The sequence below is a fragment of the Balaenoptera acutorostrata genome, chromosome 15 (assembly GCF_949987535.1).
Source record: "Balaenoptera acutorostrata chromosome 15, mBalAcu1.1, whole genome shotgun sequence".
Classification (NCBI taxonomy): Eukaryota; Metazoa; Chordata; class Mammalia; order Artiodactyla; family Balaenopteridae; genus Balaenoptera; species Balaenoptera acutorostrata.
In genome coordinates, this window is record NC_080078.1 from 68,723,385 (window position 1) to 68,745,262 (window position 21,878).

General features: G+C 36.1%; 1 protein-coding gene across 6 annotated transcripts in view; it reads left to right on the forward strand.

Annotated features, from left to right (window-relative positions):
* Window positions 1-21,878, forward strand: part of RALGAPB (Ral GTPase activating protein non-catalytic subunit beta) — a 106,216-nt gene that overhangs the window by 32,823 nt on the left and 51,515 nt on the right. For 4 of the 6 annotated variants that reach the window (XM_057528618.1, XM_007193131.3, XM_028169291.2 and 1 more), the window contains 9 exons: window positions 1,832-1,963; window positions 11,991-12,169; window positions 13,220-13,368; window positions 13,493-13,709; window positions 15,959-15,994; window positions 17,234-17,435; window positions 20,232-20,399; window positions 20,922-21,036; window positions 21,419-21,566. In XM_057528618.1, the coding sequence (XP_057384601.1) occupies window positions 1,832-1,963; window positions 11,991-12,169; window positions 13,220-13,368; window positions 13,493-13,709; window positions 15,959-15,994; window positions 17,234-17,435; window positions 20,232-20,399; window positions 20,922-21,036; window positions 21,419-21,566 (1,346 nt within the window). The remainder of the gene's footprint in view (window positions 1-1,831; window positions 1,964-11,990; window positions 12,170-13,219; window positions 13,369-13,492; window positions 13,710-15,958; window positions 15,995-17,233; window positions 17,436-20,231; window positions 20,400-20,921; window positions 21,037-21,418; window positions 21,567-21,878) is intronic. The other 2 variants (XM_007193133.3, XM_028169293.2) reach the window with 1 other exon arrangement.

The window sequence follows — 21,878 nt, forward strand, 5'->3', positions numbered from 1 at the left end:
CATTGAATCAGAACACAAACAAGGTTTGGACATTGTATTTAGTTGACATGTTTCTTAAGCCTATTTTAAACTGTAGGTTACTGTTCTCTCATTTTTATTTCCTTGCAGTTTTTTTGTTGAACTGGATTGATTGTCTTATAGAATGCTTCACATTTTGGATTTTTCTGATTATGTCCTAGTTGTGTTAATTAGCATGTTCCTCTGTCCCCATGTATTTCCTGTCCACTGGTGGTTAGATCTAGAGACTTGATCTGATTCAGATTTGATTGGGGGTGGGGTAGTGGTGGAGGTGAGAACAGATCATTCGTAGGTGGTGTCATGTATCAGAAGGTAGACTGGTCGTTTTGAGAGTTAATAAATGTTTATCTCTTTATCATCGTTTAAACTAAGATGAAGGTTTGGAATATTCTATTGATTCTGGTATATCTTTGTGAATGTCAATATTATGAATCTATTTTTAAATAATACATCCTTTTATCTTGATTATAAAAGCAATACATGCTTATAATAGAAAATTTAGAAGATGTAGGGGGAAATATCCATCACTTACAAATAACCAAGGTTTGAATGTATTTTTTGTGTTTTCTCTTTTTTAAAAAATCAATTTGAGATTATTTGATATAGTATTATCTGCTTTTTTTATCTGTTGTCTGATTCTTGTCCCAGTAATTACATGTGCCTTTTTTCTTCTTAAATAGATCTCAAGATCATTTTTTAATGGCTTTATAGTTTTTCATTTTATAAATGGAATTATAATTCATTTAATAATTTCCTTGCTGTTTTGATATTTAAGTTTTTCCCTGTGTTTTATTTTAAAAATATTGTTGATATGTGAGTACTTTATACATAGTCTTTGTGTATATTCTGGTTATTTTATTAAGACATAATCTTTAGATTATATAACTATAATAGATTATAATCTATTCTAATTATAATAGGTTAATAATTGGGTCAGAGGGCTTTGAACGGTTTTAATACATTTGGAATATTACTATTTAGTTAAATAATTGAATTGTCAGATTCATTTTATGGCACACAGACCATAAATTCTAAACTTCATTTAAAGTTATGTAGCAGTTATTATGAATAAATTATAGCTTAGTTGTGTTGAAGGCGTTTGCAGTGCGATGAATCTTTTACAACTAATTTAAAGAATTTATTATTTATATTACATGACTATATAATCAACATAAGCATAATTGTGTTTATGATTATATGATTTGTTATTTGCAATTATAAAGTAAACTTTTAGGTAATTTTTAATTTTATAAAGTAATATTTAATTTGTAATTTATGTTATAGTATATATTATAAAATTATATTATGTATAATTATATTATATACACCATTGTATGTTACATGTTATACATATTATAATGTTATATACAAGATGTATTATAAAATTTATATGAGATATAATATTTAATTTATAAAATCACTTATTTGATAATTATAATAAAATCATATAAGTAAAGTAAACTTACAATTAAATACATAAATTTATAAAATTATAAAGAAATTTTATAAGTAAATAAAATAAACTTATAAATTATATAACTTAAAAATATATGAACTAAATTATAAATAACATTAATTATTTAAAAAAAGAAATACATGTTTTAAAAAATCCTTTACAAAACTGGAAATCCTCTTCCAGTTTATCTATTTTACAAACAAGGGTTTTCATTTATTTTATTCACTTCAATGAGGTATAATACAAGTCTCATCTATTTTCTCTTATCATATTTCTCTTAGTATATTTTAATGCTTGAATGTATTTTCCATTCTGTTACAAAATGAACTTGGTGGTGTGATTTTTTTTATTTTCTAGATTGCTACGCTTTACATATGGTCCTTCATTTCCTCCATTTAAAGTTCCCGATGAAGATGCCAGTCTGATCCCTCCTGAAATGGATAATGAGTGTGTTGCACAGACATGGTTTCGCTTTTTACATATGTTAAGGTACTGTTGTTGTTGTATTTCATGTGGTCCTTACGCAGTGAGTGTCTTAGGGCAGGAACGGTGCTATAACTCCTTGTTGGAGTTCACAGTGTGGCTGTTAAGCCCAGTCATCAGATGGAGACAAATTGGACAGCACACACATCTACATCATGTGCCCCTGCTCTCCCCGTCCCAGCAGGGTCAGGCTGTCCTCAGCTGCTCTTGGGCCACACTCTCTAGAGGCTTGTTCCCTACAGTAGTTGCAGCATTTGTTCTCTTGCCAGTTGCTGCAGCTTGGATGATGATCTCTCTCCCAGGACTTTGTCACATTCTGTGGGGACTGGAGACTAGCTTGTTCCTCTCTATGACCAGCACTGACTGGTCAGTCTGGCTCTCAGGACCTCTCCTCCAGTAGCGTTGTTTAAATTTCACTGAGGGTACACCATAAAATTTCACAGAGGGACAAATTGCTAAAAGTAATACTTCATGCTCTTTCTTTTTTTATAGTAATTCTATTCAATTCAATTTCATTGCTTCCTACCTTTCTCTCTACTAGCCCCATCCTTGTGCTCTGTGGAACTTTGGTTCTGTTGTATACTGTCTTGATTTGTAAACTTTTTCCTTGCATATCTTTTCTTTCTGGTTTGACGAGCCTCATTTTTCTATTTGTGTATTAGTGATTCTAAATTACTCTGTATGACCTGTTTATAAGTTAGGTATCTTAACCACTTTCTATCATTTTTTTTCAGTTTGTATTGTGTGTTTTTCATCTTTCAGTGATTTTAGTTTTTTTAAATCTGTCTTTTTCTGTGATTATTTTCTGTTTCCTTTAAGATTAGAAAGTCTTTGTGTTCTTTGATCAGATAGATATTCACCTGTGATTTCTTCTGACTTTGTTTCCTTTGTGCCATTAAGTTCCTTTATATATATGGGTTTTGTCTTTGGGTCACATATTATTCCATTGATCTTCTAATTCATTCTTATAGGAGATTAACACTTTTAATTATTTTAACCTTATAATAGTTATTGATATTTGGTGGGACTAATATCTTTTTCCCTAAAACATTTCTTGGAATATTTTTAAAAATCTCTTCTTGCCTGTTTAACATTTTAGATGAATTTTAGAATCCGTTTGACATGTTACAAAACACAAGTGAACAGAAGAACCTCACAAAACCTTTTGGGGTTTGGAGTGTGTGTTAATTAGGGTAAGGAACATGTCCTCCTTTAGCAGATGAACCTGAAAATCTTAGTGGCTTAGTACAGTATGTTTCATAAAGTCTTGGGTAAGGAGCAGCTCTGCTTAGGTAGTTGTTCAGGGACCCAGGCTGGCAGAGTCTCTGCCATCTTCAACATGTGGCTTTATTAGGGCCTTAACTTTGTAGGCAGGTGCCTCTGTATCTGGCTAGAAGATGGAAAAGAGAGAGAGCAGGAAAATTGTGTGGAAGGTTTTCATGGACCAGCTCCTGAAGTGTGATGTAAATCACTGCTACCCATATTCCATTGGCTGGAACTCAGACATGCCACACTTAATTGCAAGAGAACATAGGAGGAAAAGAGAAGCTAGTGAACATCTAACCAGACTCTGCCAAAGATGAGAATTGCATTAAGCTTGTATTTTTATTTAGGAACAGCTGACATCTTAATATATTGTGTTTGCTTTTCTAAGAGTAGGTATTTTTCTTTTTTAGAATCTTATTTAATTAATTAATTAATTTATTTATTTAGGTTGTGTTGGGTCTTTGTTGCTGTGCATGGGCTTTCTCTAGTTGAGGCAAGCAGGGGCTACTCTTCATTGCGGTGTGCAGGCTTCTCATTGTCATGGCTTCTCTTGTTGCAGAGCACAGGCTCTAGAGCGCAGACTCAGTAGTTGTGGCACATGGGCTTAGTTGCTCTGCAGCATGTGGGATCTTCCCAGGCCAGGGATTGAACCCATGTCCCCTACATTGGCAGGCGGATTCTTAACCACTGCACCACCAGGGAAGCCCCTAGAATCTTAAATACCTTGCAGAAGTGTTTTGTAGTTTTCTTCACAGAGATCTGCATAATTTTTTTCTTTTTACCATTATTCCTATGTATTTATTGCTGATGTTGTGAAAGGCTAACTTTTTTTCTACTGTTAAATCTTGTAAGTGGCTATTGCTGCTGTAAAGAAAGTGTTTTACTTATTTTATTTTTGTATATTTTTTATATGTTTGGGATTTTAAAATGCTCTGAGTATTTCACTGATTCTTTTTAAATTTCTAGATATAATGAACACATATCTGCAAATAAATGTCTCCTTTCTAGTAATTCATACTTGAATCTGTGGTAATTAATTATAAGTGCTTTGATTGCAGTAAGATCTGTATATGAGTTCATGTTCTGCTACTTTTTTCTTTGTGAACTTGAGCAAGCAGTTTAGTCTCTCTGAATCTCAGTCTCTTTTTAATCTATACAATGGGGATAATAATAGTATCCATCTTGTTATAAGTATTGAAGATAAAGTATGTAAAACAGTATGTCTAATGCTTGAAAAGTTGCCATTGTTGTTATAATTATTTTTGTATGTGTTTTACTACATTAGGCAGAATTTCTAGTACATTGTTGAGTTAAAATGATACTGTTTTGGCATCCTTCTTTCATTCTGATTTTCATTGGAATGCCTCTATTGCGTGAAATTTTGAGTGGGATATTGGTTGTTGATATTAGATAGTTATTCTTTTTTATGTTCCTGATTTCCTAAGCAATTAAAAAATTTTAAATTTAAAAATATAAGTAAAATCAGAAATAGTACTGAATTATTTTCAAATCATATTTTGGCATCCATTTAAACAATTAAATGTTTTTTCTTCTTTTACCTATTGATAGTATGTTAATTTTCCCCCAGTACTGAATCATCCTTCATTGTTTAGAGAAAAATTCTGCTTGGTTATGGAATGCTATTTTAATGTTTTCCCAGATTATCTCCATTTCTATTTTTTGACTAATTTATATTTTGGTAACTTAAATAGGAAACTACCTATCTTTTTCTGTGCTCTGTTGCATGAAAGTTACATATTTCTTAAGAGTTTGTAGTTCTTGGATAATCTTTTCCTATTCCTTCACTATTAATTGATCTCTTCAGGCTCTATCTTTCTTCTTGAGCTGAAAGATTTTAGTACTTTAGTCAGAGTTTTTTTTGATATACAGAATAGGAACTTACTTAAACAAATGCAGGTGAAAAAGAGGGGTTATTGTGTGATGATAGGTCTCACTGGGCTCCAAGAAGCAGTGAACATTCAATCATGATAGGGAGGGATCGAGGCAGCCTTGGGACAGGCTGCTCTATTGTCTGTCTCTTGGCATTTTTGCTCCTCTTGGGCATATGCACTGCTCTCTTTCTCTGGCAGGCTCCCCCTGAACCCCTGTTTCTTCCTCCCCAGTTTTCGGTATCAAACAGATACGAATTTAGCAGAGCTCTGCTGGACTGAGGTGTAGTCCATTCCAAGCTTACTGCTTATTTTTCTAATTTTTGAACATAGAACTATAATCCCCAGTAGGTACTGCTTCTAGAGACTTCTTATCTTCTCTATGCCACATAGTGGACCACAGTTCTTTGGATACAGTGTACAAACACTAGAAGCCCCTTTTCCATACATGCACACACACGCCCTTGTCCCCATTTGCAGTTATGTGAAATTCAGAGTCTGAGTAGATGGAGAAAGGTTTCAAAGGCTCAGGGCATCTATAAACCACTGATTTATGTTTCTCAGCCTAGTTCTTTTCGTCTTGAAGCTAGTGGAAGTTCTTTCCAGGTGCTGGCTGTAGGTTGACTAACAATATTACTTTGGGTTGGAAAGGCTGTTTAATGGACAGTTAAGTAGACTATTTTGAGTGGAAGCCTAAATCTATTTTTTAATGGAAATGTTTAAAATTATTTATATATAAAATATACCTCAAGCCCATTGTTTTAAATACATTGAAATGGGTCTGCTGCCCTATCCTACCTGTCTGCCACACATGCTGGGGTGTTGCTCCAGGACCTTACTTCAGACATCCGTGTGGCTGACAGGGTCGTGGTGCTCTGGCCTGGTGTCAGGCCTGAGCCTCCAAGGTGGGAAAACCAAGTCCAGGATATTGGACCACCAGAGACCTCCCGGTCCCACGTAATATCAGTCGGCAAGAGCTCTCCCAGAGATCTCCATCTCAGTGCTAAGACCCAGCTCCACCCAATGGCCAGCAAGCTCCAGCTTGGCTGGACGCCATACCAAACAACTAGCAAGACAGGAACACAACCCCATGCATTAGCAGAGAGGCTGCCTAAAATCATACTAAGTTCACAGACACCCCAAAACACACCCACCACTGGACGCAGCCCTGCCCACCAGAAAGACAAGATCCAGCCCCACCCACCAGAACACAGGCACCAGTTCCCTCCACTAGGAATCCTACACAAGCCACTGAACCAACCTCACCCACTGGGGGCAGACACCAAAAACAACGGGAACTATGAACCTGCAGCCTGCGAAAAGGAGACTCCAAACACAGTAAGTTAAACAAAATGAGAAGACAGAGAAATATGCACCAGGTGAAGGAGCAAGGTAAAAACCCACCAGACCAAACAAATGAAGAGGAAATAGGCAGTCTACCTGAAAAAGAATTCAGAGTAATGATAGTAAAGAGGATCCAAAATCTTGAAAATAGAATGGAGAAAATATAAGAAATGTTTAACAAGGACCTAGAAGAACTGAAGAGCAAATAAACAATGATGAATAACACAATAAATGAAATTAAAAATTCTCTAGAAGGAATCAATAGTAGAATAACTGAGGCAGAAGAACGGATAAGTGACCTAGAAGATAAAATAGTGGAAATAACTACTGCAGAGCAGAATAAGGAAAAAAGAATGAAAAGAATTGAGGACAGTCTCAGAGACCTCTGGGACAACATTAAACACACCAACATTTGAATTATATGGGTCCCAGAAGAAGAAGAGAAAAAGAAAGGGTCTGAGAAAATCTTAAAAGAGATAATAGTTGAAAACTTCCCTAATATGGGAAAGGAAAGAGTCAGTCAAGTCCAGGAAGCGCAGAGTCCCATACAGGATAAATCCAAGGAGAAACATGCCAAGACACATATTAATCAAACTATCAAAAATTAAATACAAAGAAAAAATATTAAAAGCAGCAAGGGAAAAGCAACAAATAACATACAAGGGAATCCCCATAAGATTAACAACTGATCTTTCAGCAGAAACTCTGCAAGCCAGAAGGGAGTGACAGGACATATTTAAAGTGATGAAAGAGAAAAACCTACAACCAAGATTACCCAGCAAGGATCTCATTCAGATTCGACAGAGAAATTAAAACCTTTATAGACAAGCAAAAGTTAAGAGAATTCAGCACCACCAAACCAGCTTTACAACAAATGCTAAAGGAACTTATCTAAGTGGGAAACACAAGAGAAGAAAAGGACCTACAAAAACAAACCCAAAACAATTAAGAAAATGATCATAGGAACATACATATCGATAATTACCTTAAACGTGAATGGATTAAATGCTCCAACCAAAAGACACAGGCTTGCGGAATGGATACAAAAACAAGACCCATATATATGCTGTCTACAAGAGACCCACTTCAGACCTAGGGACACATGCAGACTGAAAGTGAGGGGGCGGAAAAAGATGTTCCATGCAAATGGAAATCAAAAGAAAACTGGAGTAGCAATTCTCATATCAGACAAAATAGACTTTAAAATAAAGACTGTTACAAGAGACAAAGAATGACTCGACATAATGATCAAGGGATCAATCCAAGAAGAAGATATAACAATTGTAAATATTTATGCACCCAACATAGGAGTACCTCAATACATAACGCAAATGCTAACAGCCATAAAAGGGGAAATTGACAGTAACACAGTCATAGTAGGGGACTTGAACATCCCACTTTCACAAATGGACAGATCATCCAAAATGAAAATAAATAAGGAAACACAAGCTTGAAATGACACATTAGGCAAGATGGACTTAATTGAATATTTATAGGACATTCCATCCAAAAACAACAGAATACACTTTCTTCTCAAGTGCTCATAGAACATTCTCCAGGATAGATCATATCTTGGGTCACAAATCAAGCCTTGGTAAATTTAAGAAAGTTGGAATTGTATCAAGTATCTTTTCTGACCACAACGCTATGAGACTAGATATCATTTACAGGAAAAAAACTAAAAAATACAAACACATGGAGGCTAAACAATACGTTACTAAATAACCAACAGATCACTGAAGAAATCAAAGAGGAAATCAAAAAATACCTAGAAACAAATGACAATGAAAACACGACGACCCAAAACCTATGGAATGCAGCAAAAGCAGTTCTAAAAGGGAAGTTTATAGCAATACAGTCCTACCTCAAGAAACAAGACAAATCTCAAATAAACAACCTAACCTTACACCTAAAGCAGAGAAAGAAGAACAAAATAAACCCCAAAGTTAGCAGAAGGAAAGAAATCATAAAGATCAGATCAGAAATAAATGAAAAAGAAATGAAGGAAACAATAGCAAAGGTCAATAAAACAAAAAGCTGGTTCTTTGAGAAGATAAACAAAATTAATAAACCACCTGCCAGACTCATCAAGAAAAAAAGGGAGAAGACTCAAATCAACAGAATTAGAAATGAAAAAGGAGAAGTAACAACTGACACTGCAGAAATGGAAATCATTATGAGAGATTACTACAAGCAACTGTATGCCAATAAAATGGACAACCTGGAAGAAATGGACAAATTCTTAGAAAAGCACAACCTTCCAAGACTGAACCAGGAAGAAATTGAAAATATAAACAGACCATTCACAAGCACTGAAATTGAAACTGTGATTAAAAATCTTCCAACAAACAAAAGCCCAGGACCAGATGGCTTCACAGGTGAATTCTATCAAACATTTAGAGAAGAGCTAACGCCTATCCTTCTCAAACTCTTCCAAAATATAGCAGAGGGAGGAGCGCTCCCAAACTCATTCTACGAGGCCACCATCACCCTGATGCCAAAACCAAAGATGTCACAAAAAAAGAAAACTACATGCCAGTATTACTGATAAACATAGATGCAAACATCCTCAACAAAATACTAGCAGATAGAATCCAACAGCACATTAAAAGGATCATACACCATGATCAAGTGGGGTTTATCCCAGGAATGCAAGGATTCTTCAGTATATGCAAATCAGTCAATGTGATATACCATACTAACAGATTGAAGGGTAAAAACCATATGATCATCTCAACAGATGCAGAAAAAGCTTTCGACAAAATCAACACCCATTTATGATAAAAACTCTCCAGAAAGCAGGCATAGAGGGAACCTACCTCAACATGATAAAGGCCTTATATCACAAACCCACAGCCAACATCGTTCTCAATGGTGAAAAACTGAAACCATTTCCTCTAAGATCAGGAACAAGACAAGGTTGCCCACTCTCACCACTATTATTCAACATAGTTTTGGAAGTTTTAGCCACAGCAATCAGAGAAGAAAAAGAAATAAAAGGAATCCAAATCGGAAAAGAAGTAAAACTGTCACTGTTTGCAGATGACATGATACTATACATAGAGAATCCTAATGATGCTACCAGAAAACTACTAGAGCTAATCAGTGAATTTGGTAAAGTAGCAGGATACAAAATTAATGCACAGAAATCTCTTGCATTCCTGTACACTAATGATGAAAAATCTGAAAGAGAAGTTAAGGAAACACTCCCATTTACCATTGCAACAAAAAGAATAAAATACTTAGGAATAAACCTACCTAAGGAGACAAAAGACCTGAATGCAGAAAACTATAAGACACTGATGAAAGCAATTAAAGACGATATAAACAGGTGGAGAGTTATACCATATTCTTGGACTGGAAGAATCAACATTGTGAAAATGACTGTACTACCCAAAGCAATCTACAGATTCAATGCAATACTTATCAAACTACCAATGGCATTTTTCACAGAACTAGAACAAAAAGTTTTGCAATTTGTGTGGAAACACAAAGACCCCAAATAGCCAAAGCAATCTTGAGAAAGAAAAACAGAGCTGGAGGAATCAGGCTCCCTGACTTCAGACTCTACTGTGAAGCTACAGTAATCAAGACAGTATGGTACTGGCACAAAAAACAAACATATAGATGACTGGAACAGGATAGAAAGCCCAGAGATAAACCCACACACATATGGTCACCTCATCTTTGATAAAGGAGGCAAGAATATACAATGGAGAAAAGACAGCCTCTTCAACAAGTGGTACTGGGAAAACTGGACAGCTACATGTAAAAGAATGAAATTAGAACACTTCCTAACACCATACACAAAAATAAACTCAAAATGGATTAAAGACTTAAATGTAAGGCCAGACACTATAAAACTCTTAGAGGAAAACATAGGCAGAACACTCCATGACATAAATCACAGCAAGATCTTTTTTGATCCACCTCCTGGAGAAATGGAAATAAAAAAATAAACAAATGGGACCTAATGAAACTTAAATGCTTTTGCACAGCAAAGGAAACCATAAACAAGATGAAAAGACAACCCTCAGAATGGGAGAAAATATTTGCAAACGAAGCAACTGACAAAGGATTAATCTCTAAAATATACAAGCAGTTCATGCAGCTCAATATCAAAAAAACAAACAACCCAATCCAAAAATGGGTGGAAGACCTAAATAGACATTTCTCCAAAGAAGATATACAGATTGTCAACAAACACATGAAAGGATGCTCAACATCACTAATCATTAGAGAAATGCAAGTCAAAACTACAATGAGGTATCACTTTACACCGGTCAGAATGGCCATCATCAAAAAATCTAGAAACAATAAATGCTGGAGAGGGTGTGGAGAAAAGGGAACCCTCTTGCACTGTTATTGGGAATGTAAATTGATACAGCCACTATGGAGAACAGTATGGAGGTTCCTTAAAAAACTAAAAATGGAACTGCCATACGACCCAGCATTCCCACTACTGGGCATATACCCTGAGAAAACCATAATTCCAAGAGAGCCATGTCCCACAATGTTCATTGCAGCACTATTTACAATAGCCAGGAAATGGAAGCAACCTAAGTGTCCATCGACAGATGAATGGATAAAGAAGATGTGGCATATATACACAGCCATAAAAGAAACGAAATTGAGTTATTTGTAGTGAGGTTGATGGACCTAGAGTCTGTAATACAGAGTGAATGAAGTAAGTCAGAAAGAGGAAAACAAATACCGTATGCTGACACATATATTTGGAATCTAAAAAAAAAGGATATGATGAACCTAGGGGCAGGACAGGAATAAAGACGCAGACTTAGAGAATGGACTTGAGGACATGGGGGTGGGGAGGGAAGGGTAAACTGGGACGAAGTGAGAGAGTAGCATGGACATATATACACTACCAAATGTAAAATAGATAGCTAGTGGGAAGCAGCTGCGTAGCCCAGGGAGATCAGCTTGGTGTTTTGTAACCACCTAGAGGCATGGGACTGATTCAGTTTGTTGTACAGCAGAAACTAACACAACATTGTAAAGCAATTATACTCCAATAAAGATGTTAAAATAAATAAATTAATTTAAAAAATATGGAACAAAAAAAAAATAAATACATTGAAATGTATGGCTTTAGTATGTGCACGTGAACACAAATACTAATCCCAATTTTCACATAGTTTTTAAAAAATTGGAAATGTTAATATTAAAGTAAGATTTTCTCCTTGGGGTTCTTGTTGATTTATTTATAGTTTTACCATTCCATTGCTTAATTCCAAACATAATTACAAAATATCCATGTATACGTTAAAAAAATTAAAAACTAGTCTTATTTTGATTCTCATTCTCTGAATAGGCAAAGTAGGTTCATGTAAGCACACTGCAGGTCTTCTGTAAAGTAGTGTTGATGTTTGAGTCCCTAGCTTATTAAATACAGATTAATCTCCTCTCTGAATCAAAGAAATAGGCACAAACAGCCTGTTCTTAAATTAGATTGCATGCATTTTATTGCTAAAGAAATTTCTAAATGTATAATTAATTCTTGCTCTCTCTTTTGATAGTAATCCTGTGGATTTGAGTAACCCAGCCATTATAAGCTCTACTCCCAAATTTCAGGAACAGTTCTTAAATGTGAGCGGAATGCCGCAAGAATTGAATCAGTATCCCTGCCTTAAACATCTGCCTCAAATATTTTTTCGTGCCATGCGTGGAATCAGCTGTCTGGTGGATGCATTCTTAGGTGAATTTTGTGTATGTTGCTAGATGTTTGAAGATAACTCTAGAGTCTAGTTTTAGAAACTTTTGTGGACAGCCCAAAGCAAAAGATGAACAGAGTTGATTACAAATAATAACCTGGGAAAAATTATTTGCAACGAGTGTGATAGCTAGAGGGTTTTTGTTATTATTATATAAATAGATCAAATAATGCAAAGAAAAAGAATAAGACCTGGTAGATAAATGGACAAAGACTATGAATAAATAATTTGCAAAAGAGAAAAGTGTTCATTCTCACTAGTAATCCAAGAAAATACAGATTAAAATGCATTAGGTATCATTCTTATGTGAATCATTAGGAAGCAGTTTATACTTTTTGTGAACCGTTGTTTTAAACTGTTTTTCACATGAAAAGTCAGTATTTTTTTAACCTGTTAAAAGGCAGCGATATTTAATACCTATCATTTTCAAAAACGTTTTGTTATGTGCAATTAATATATTACAGAGGTAATATATTAGTTCAATTAACTTTGGCTGCCACCTAGCCAAAAGTACTAGTGGTTTAAACAAGGTAGTTTACTTTCACACGTATTAAGTGCAGGACTAAGCTGTATACAGGGCTGCTATAGCAGTTCCACCATTGTCAGAGACCCAAGGCCCTTCCATCTTCTGGCTCTTCATCCTTTGTACACACTCTCATGGGCCATGATGGCTGAAAGAGTTCCAGCTATCCTTTTCAGGAATTGGGAAGGAAGGAGCATCTACCTTTGATTGGTTCTTTTAAGGAGATTTCTTGGGGAAGACCCACCCAATAATTGCCCACTTCTCTATGGTCAGAACATGGCCACATCTGGCTGTAAGGGAGCCTTCAAAAGGCAGTTGTTTATTCTGGGTAGCCACGTCTAACTAAAATTTGTGTTTTGTAACTCAGGAAGAAAGGACAAATTGATATTGGGAGGCAGCTAGCAGTCTCTGCTGTAGTCTGTTGTGAGCCTTCACTGGTGTTGCTTGAGGAAGATTTACTGACCACATATTTTGAACTATGAAGAATAACTCCATTTGTCTTTCTTTAAAGGCATTTCTAGACCCCGATCAGACAGTGCTCCTCCAACACCCGTGAATCGATTGAGTATGCCTCAAAGCACTGCTGTCAATACCACCCCACCACATAACCGGAGGCACCGGGCTGTTACTGTGAATAAGGCCACCATGAAGACAAGCACAGTAAGTTTTCATGACCATTGTTACACTGTATAAAATGGGCTTTTTAATATGCCCTCCTTTTAAAAAATCCTGCTGTTTTCTCAAACTTTTTCTCAAACACAAAATTCTTGTGTTCTTCTAATAGGTTAGTACTGCTCACGCCTCAAAAGTTCAGCACCAGACATCCTCCACCTCTCCTCTGTCAAGTCCAAATCAGACTAGTTCAGAACCCCGGCCACTGCCTGCCCCACAGAGACCAAAGGTTAACAGCATCTTGAATCTCTTTGGATCATGGTTATTTGATGCAGCATTTGTTCACTGTAAACTTCATAATGGGATAAACAGAGACAGCAGCATGACTGGTAAATATTGCTCAAGAAATACGTTGTCATTTTTTTCTTTTCTTTTTTTTCTTTTTAATCTTTCCTACCTGCAAGATTAATATGTATCTTAAAAAGCTCTCTGTCTCTGACCAAGCAGTGTCTTGTGCTTAACCCCTTCCAGCTGAAGTAATTTTGAAAGTTTCCCTACTTGTCCTTTTTATGTTTGTTCTATGAGGTTTGGCTTTTGTCTGGCTTTTGTCTAACACTTCAGGTTAGCCACTTTTTGTTAAACCAGATTCCTTTCAATAGGTGACCTGGAAGTTCCCTTCATGTCAGCCAGGATAATAATATTGATATAAAGAATTAAACATAATTGACCAGAAATTTATTCATAAGAAGTGTTTTCTTAGATCTTGACAGCCATTCACTCATTACTACATATAAATATCAGAAAATTTCTGCTTCACAGAAGACTCTAACCTTTTAGGTTTTAGTCTAGAGAACTTTATTTCAAGGGCACACTTTGAAAAATATATTTTCTCTGTAAGTAAATAAGACTGGTGAAGGATTAATAACTCAACCCTGATATCTTCATTTAGATTTTATTACAGAAATGAAATTCTATCTAAATCTGATTGGTTTTTGTCATCTTACCATTATACATGGAAGTAGTGGCATAAGGTGCAGGATGGAAGGCTGGGGTACTGCAGAATATACTAAATATTTATGACTGTTTTATAGAGCTGAACAATAAAAATGGCTAGCACTTACTGATCTGCAGTTACTCTGTGCCAGGCACTATGCTTTATGAATTAATTGTGCTTTATGTAATAATATAATTAATGTTGGTTGGTTGGTAAGAGAAGCACTTTTCCACTGGGGTTGGAAATTACTTGAGATAAAAGGATGCCTAATTGCATTAGATTATGCATCTCTAGGGAGAGTGTTAATTTCAAGGATAAAACTAATAAAATGGTCATAAGGGTCTCTGCTTTCTCTCAGAAATGCATTCTTTGTTATTATGTATCATCTCGGAACTGAGGGTCTATGACTGTTAGCATTATGTACATGTAAATTATTTTGGTTGTTCTTACAAATCTTTAAATAATTTAGAAAAGTAGTGCATATAAAGGCATTTTCAGGAATATAATTTGAGATTCCATGATTGAGTTTAGGGATTCCTTTGTTTATTTTGTTCAAATTCAGACACTTTATATTCTACCATTTCCATATTTTATTTGCAAGTTTGACTTACGGATAAGTAAATGTACTTATTTGATGACTAAATGAAAACATTTAAAAAACATTTTGGCTTATGTTTTCTTATGTTCATGTGCCTTATATTTTGAGTTTTATGACCCATGTTTATATTTATTAATTTGTATTGTATATTCTAGATTGAGTTAGTCATATTTTTATTTTTTATTTTTATTAAGATACAATTCTTTACAGTGTAACTTTTGGGTATCAAGCTGTTGACACTAAAATCCCTGAATCCAGAGTGATTCAACCTGCTGCTTCCTTGGTGGGCTTGCTTAAAGGGAATTTATAGATCTTCCCACTCTCTAGGGAGTTTTTAACAGCTTTTCTCACCCTCTTGTGCCAAAAGATAGAAATTAGAATTCAAATCATGTGTGGGCTACAAATTCCTACTTTTAACTCTTACCATTTTCTTTGGTGGGGAAAGGATAGAAGCTCTTCTTCCCCCACCTTGTGTTCAGAGATGAGAAAGGCTGTTGTATTACCCAGGAGATAGGAGGTGTCCAGATAGCTGAATGGGTTAGAGTGCTGTTGGGTGCTACTCTTGAGGTCTTGGGGGTGGTGGGAAGTTTGAGAATACTGACTCTGTTAGTCTGTTCTCTAAGTACTGGCTGCCATCAAGGAATTCTGCCATGTAGTTCACCTCTAACTTAAAATGTTTGCTTCTGTGAACTGGTTAGCTTTAGAGTTACATGACAGTACACTGTGCTTTGTAATTGTAACATTGAGCTGGGAAGGGTTAATGAACTAAAATTTTAATGCACGTTATGGGCAGTTCAAAACCTCAATTTTTTGTAGTTGTGTAATTTTCTTCGTTCATTGTTTTGCATGATACAAAAATCATAATTTTGGATCTGAATGCACAATTTCCTGTTTTTGAACTAGCTTGTGGTATCATAAAGCTTTTAATCTAACTTTTAAAAAGCTAAAAAGCTTCTTAACTTATTGTAAAATTTCACCATCTTTAAAGTATTTTATAATTACTACTGTCCTTTGATTTGTTTCCATTTATTTCTATTATCTTGCAGCATCTTTTATCCAAATTCTTCTTTCTTATAAATCTTGTAAGTAGGAACCAGAAGCTTCTCCTTAATTGCAGTCATGTTTTTATTTTTTTCATAATTCCATTAAAAATTTTGATTGTCATTGTCTCTTGTAGTTTTTGCACTTGGGAAGAAAAATACTTTTCTGTGTTTTGAATGGGGAAGATTGTTGGCAAAAGCAAATTAATCTGCCTGAATCAGTCCCATTATTTTCGTACACTAGTCTGGTCATGTCATGAATTCCAGGATTTTGCACTAACTGTGTTTTGGCTTTTTTTTTTTTTTTTTTAATTTAAAGCTTTAAGCGTATTTTTATACAGATTTAGTGTTTGATTTGTATGCATTCTGCATGTAGTGTTTTTCAAATGTATTATTGCTGGATAGCTTATTCAGGACTAAAAATGGCTCATGGGAAGTTGCATAAAGATTTATGCTTGACTCTGCATTCTGTTAAATCTGTTATTACAAATAATTTAAACATTTCATGTAGAGTGATAAAAGATTTCAGAGTGATTTTCAATACACTGTGAAATCTTTAGTTAAAAATAAAAGCAACTTTCGAAGGGCTTCTGTTTCAGTGACAACGAATGACCATGATAATCTTTCTTACCAATCCAATTTTCTGATTTATCAACCTCAAGTTAGCTGCTGTCTGTGGTTGTTAAAATTCATTCTCATTTTGCTTGGTTGGGCGATTCTTTGGTGTGTGTTTTGGAGTTGGGTGGGTGGTGGGAATGCTCTCTCTTCCTCCCTACCCATTTCTTATCCTTACCTTGCCCTCTCCCTAAAGTATACAACCTGGCATGGGATTACCCATTCAATTATGATGTCTGTCTGGGGTAATGTGTAAATTTGCAGTACCTATTTTTCTCAATGTTTAAGCATCATTTTTTAGGGAGAGGAAAAAAACAGAATAAATAATAGAAAAGCCAAATTCTGTGTTATATATCTGTATGTATGTGAATACAGATATATACAAATGTACTCTGCTAATCAGAAATTCAGTTGAAAAATGCATCTTGTAGAATCTGTTAAACTGACAGTACCACTGTAAATTGTTACCCCTTTTCAAAGAAGATTTCAGAGAGCCCTTTTTAAAAAAAAAAAAAAAAATTAAGACATAATTGCTAAACAAAAGCATTATTGGATTCTATTCAAGTAGCTATTTAATGACACCAACATTTGATCTTTGTGTCCAGGGTCCCATGAGCCTATTTACATATCAACAAATATAATAAAACCCTCCTTTTTTCTCCCCAGCCATTACAACACAAGCTAGCATGGAGTTTCGACGGAAAGGGTCACAAATGTCCACAGACACCATGGTTTCCAATCCTATGTTTGATGCAAGTGAATTTCCTGATAACTATGAAGCAGGAAGAGCTGAGGCTTGTGGGACACTGTGTAGGATTTTTTGTAGCAAGAAGACTGGAGAAGAGATTCTGCCAGCTTATTTATCCAGGTCTTAGAATTTTTTTTGTTTATTTTTCCATTTATATAGTTGTGATAGTGAAACTATTATAGCATGGCTTAGTAGGTTGAATTGATAAGTAGATGTTGGTTTGAAATACCTGCAAATGTATGTAAGTAACTGAAATTTTTTGCTTAAATTCTTCCTTTTTACCTGCCTTACCAGATTTGGCGAGGACCCCTAACATCCTTTTTATTTTAGATGTATTGTTAATTCCATCTTACATGACGTTTGTTAATTACAGAGAGATTTGAAGGGCCACACTAAATTTTTAATACATTTTTACCACAGTACTAGACACTATAGATGGTCCAGAAATGTTAGCTGTCAATCCTGCCTCTAAGGAGCTTATTTTCTCAAGTGAGCAAAGCCATGTACACAAGTAACACCAATCCAATAGCAATAGGAAGCTGGTAAGAGAGAGACACAGAAAAAGTGCTATAGGCATTCAGAGGAAGCAGCAGCATACACTTGCCCCGGGGGTTCAGGAGAGAGTTACAGAGGATTGGGTGATTGTGCTGGACTTAGAAAAGATGACTAGTATTTAGACTATGTTAGCAAGTTGGGTAGGGTCATCCTATCCAAATTTATGACTTCAACCAGTCTTTTTGAATGGCTCTGCCATCCATTCAGTTGCTTATGCCAGAAACTAGGAGTCTTTAGGCTTCTCTTCTCTCCCTCTGTATCTTTAGATGGTCAACCGACTCTTGCCTTTCTGCTACTTAACCCTCGAAAATCTCTCCACTCTGTCCCCACCATGACACTTCAGGCCTTGTCACTTTTTTGCTAAATTAACTTGTAATGGCCTCCTATTTTTCTTGACTGTCTTTTGCCCTCCTCAACTGATCATTCACACAGCTGCTGAAGTGATACTTATATTAATAAGAACATTCAGGTGTCTGTACATACTAGGTTCTCAGGAGAGAGGATTAAACTGACTCAGAAGGAAAAAGTGTAGAAGAATACAGATATGAAACAGAATGGTACATGCAGGGAAGTAAGCAGTATCTTAATAGGCACTTGACTTTAAGTAACAGAAAACTCTTTCAATGTGACTTAAGCAAAAGGGGAATGAGTTATGAGAAACTCACGCTATTGAGTACTTTCTAAGGTCAGGACATGCAGCAGGGTCTCACGAAGGGCAGGAACCAGGAACTAGAAAGTGTTCAGGGACCAAAACAACTTTCCTCCTTTTTGTTTCTCTGTCATCATGGTCTCCCAGAACTGCTTCATTCTTCTCTTACCTGCAGATCATGTTTTTATATTGTAGTATGCTTCTAAGTTCAGATTTCCGTGACCTTTGTCTAGGTGACCAGCAGGGCCAATTAGCATTCTGAATCCTAATTTCAGATTCCTGAGAAAGAGGATCTGATTAATCAGGTGTCTTCCTCTGGTCTAATCAGCTACAGCTGTGAATGTGGGTCCCATTGGATACTGGCACCCCATGTGGTGGGGGCACATTTCTTAGGAGGGAGACGATGGGTTGGGGCGATACTCCAAACGGTATCAATAGCAGTAAGGGAGAAGGCTGTGAACACGAGCCTTCCATCTGGCCCATAAGATTGGGTGGGTGGTAGTATGACCGAAGAGGGGATTTGTGAGGGGGCCAAGGATGGGGTTAGTGTTGAACCTGTTGAATTTGAGGTGCCTGCGGGCTATTTATCAACAGATATTTATTAAGTGCCTACTTTGTGCCAGTCGCTGTGCACAGGGAGTACTAGAGTAATCAGTAGACATGTCCTGCCCTCAGGTCTCCAGTATGCTTTTGGCTAGTAGATCTGGAGCTAGAGACTGATCTGATTATGTTTGGTGGCTTAAGTAGTGTTTAAAACCAGGCTAGTAGAAGAGATAGCTTAGAGAACTGAGGTTGGCAGCCTGAGGAACACCAGTGTTAGGAGGCACGTGGAGTAAGAAGATCTGTTAAAGGAACTAGCCATAGAAGCCAGAGAAGAATTAAGAGCAGAAGGGAGTAATCAAAGGGTTGAATGCTTTAAAAAGGCAAAGTTAAGACTTAGACATGTCTTTTGGATTTAGCAATTGAGAAGTCATTGGTTATTTGCTATAACATGGTTTTAGTTGAGTTCTAGAAAGAGAAGATAGATTGAAATGGGTTGAGCAGTGACCAGGCGGTGAGGAAGTTGTTTCTGAGGAGGTTTGTGGAGAAAGGTACCTTACAGTAGCAGAAGAGTATACTAGTGTAGTTGCTCTTGAATGATGGAAGATTGAATGCTTAGTTCATTGGGGGTTAGGGGAGGATGTTGTAAGTAAGGTATGTTCAAGTACATTCCTAAAAGGATTCTTATTCAGAGTGACCTTCATATCGTGGTGAATACAGGGTCAATGAGGTTTCTTTCTTTCATTGTGCCCCCAAAAATAATGGGGGAGGGGGAAAGGGACACAACACACTTTTTTTCAGGAATTGTGAAACGCTACAAAATTTTACTGACATGGAAATCAATTCAGTAATTCCTCCAGTTTATTGATAATTACTGTAGCCTTTTGTTTTTATCAATACTTACTTCATTTGCAGGCACCTGTAACTGAGTTGCAAGGCTTAAAACTTCAAGAAAGTGTAATAGACATGAATCTTTTTTTCTTTTGATTAGGAAATATAACTTGGTTCTTAGTGTATTTGATTCTGAATTGTTCTAACTCCAGTAATACCTTTTAAAGGATAGAAGTAGTGAAGATTGGAAATAGACTTTAAGATGACTGTGTAGAAAATATTAATAATTATGAAAACAATTGATCAGCAGTTTGTTTAAAATTTTTTTCTTGCTTTCCTAGATTTTACATGCTTTTAATTCAAGGTTTGCAGATAAATGATTATGTGTGCCATCCTGTCTTGGCCAGCGTTATTCTAAACTCCCCTCCTTTGTTCTGCTGTGACTTGAAAGGGATTGATGTTGTGGTTCCTTACTTTATTTCAGCTCTTGAAACCATTTTGCCTGACAGGTAAGCTTTCATTCTGTACTAGTATGTCAGTTGTCGGTTTTGGCCTGGTCTGTTTTGGTGCTTCCTCCCCAGTTTCCCAATTTATCCTGTCCAGTTGTCTTCATGACCCAAGGGGACTCAGGCCATATTAATTGAGTGCAGAACATCCAGGCCTATCTCGTCCCTGAACTCTTTCAGTTCTCCTTGTCCACGGGCATGTTGAATCCTTCTTGGTCTGGTCTAGAGGGGTAAGAACAGCCCCAGCCCAGAGGTCTTTTGTGGAATAGGCCTTACATTTAAAATCAATCAATCAATCAGATTCTAGTTTAATTCCATAACAGTTTAACATAGAGATTCTCTCTCACACACACACAAATTGCAGAATATAAACTCAGTGGAAAGTAATTACTGCATTCTTTATAAAACCAAACCCAGTACGTGTATTGTGAAAAATTGGCATAATGTATATTTGGCAATAGCTAAAAACATACTTTAGTTCAGAAATACTAATAGCTGTCTTTATTATTATTATTTTTTTGGCAGAGAACTCTCAAAATTCAAAAGCTATGTAAATCCAACAGAATTGAGAAGATCTTCCATTAATATCCTGCTTTCTTTGTTGCCCCTCCCACATCACTTTGGCACAGTCAAATCCGAGGTAAAGTTTTATTAAAGTTTTTTATATTCTGTATTCTCTTTTGTGTGTTAATTCAAGTCAAATTGAATTTTTTAAAACGGAACAGGAGCTTTTAAAAAATTTTTCAAATTATTTCAAGTGAATCAACAAAGTTGATTTGTTGAGGTATTTCTTCTGTCAGTGAGCCAGCATGCCCTTGGCCTACCATTTCAAGCGGTGATGGGCTGGTGATGTCTGATCTCATATGTTGTGTGAGTTAGTGACACACTTAGCACAGTGGCTAATATTAGTCAGACTGAAAGCCTTGCTTGTTAGACTGATCTGTGTGTCCACTGTAGCAGTTCCTACATGGGCATAGCGTACCACAGCAGACGATGTTAAATGTTATTTGTTTCTTCCGTAGGTGGTCCTGGAAGGAAAATTTAGTAATGATGACAGCTCTTCTTATGATAAACCAATAACTTTTTTGTCACTGAAGTTGAGACTTGTGAATATACTAATAGGTGCCTTGCAAACGGAGACAGACCCCAACAACACTCAAATGATACTAGGTTTGTGTTCACACGTTTTTTTGTAAGTGAAAACCCAGGTATGTTGACCTCAGGCATGTTGAGGAGGCAGGGGTCAGGGATGGGAACCTAAGCATAATATAGCCCTACTTATTCTGAATCAGAGGCAGAATTTGTTTGCTTTTATATGTGAAAAATTTTGAAGGGGTGAGATGAGGGAAGGAAAGCATCCTAGTTGCCTTGGTAGGTCATGTTGGCTTAGTTTTATTTGTGTTCTTTATTTTTCTCGTTCCCTCTTGCCCTTCCTCTCTCCTTCTCTCCCCTTTCCTCCCCTTCTCCCCTTCCCTCTCTTCT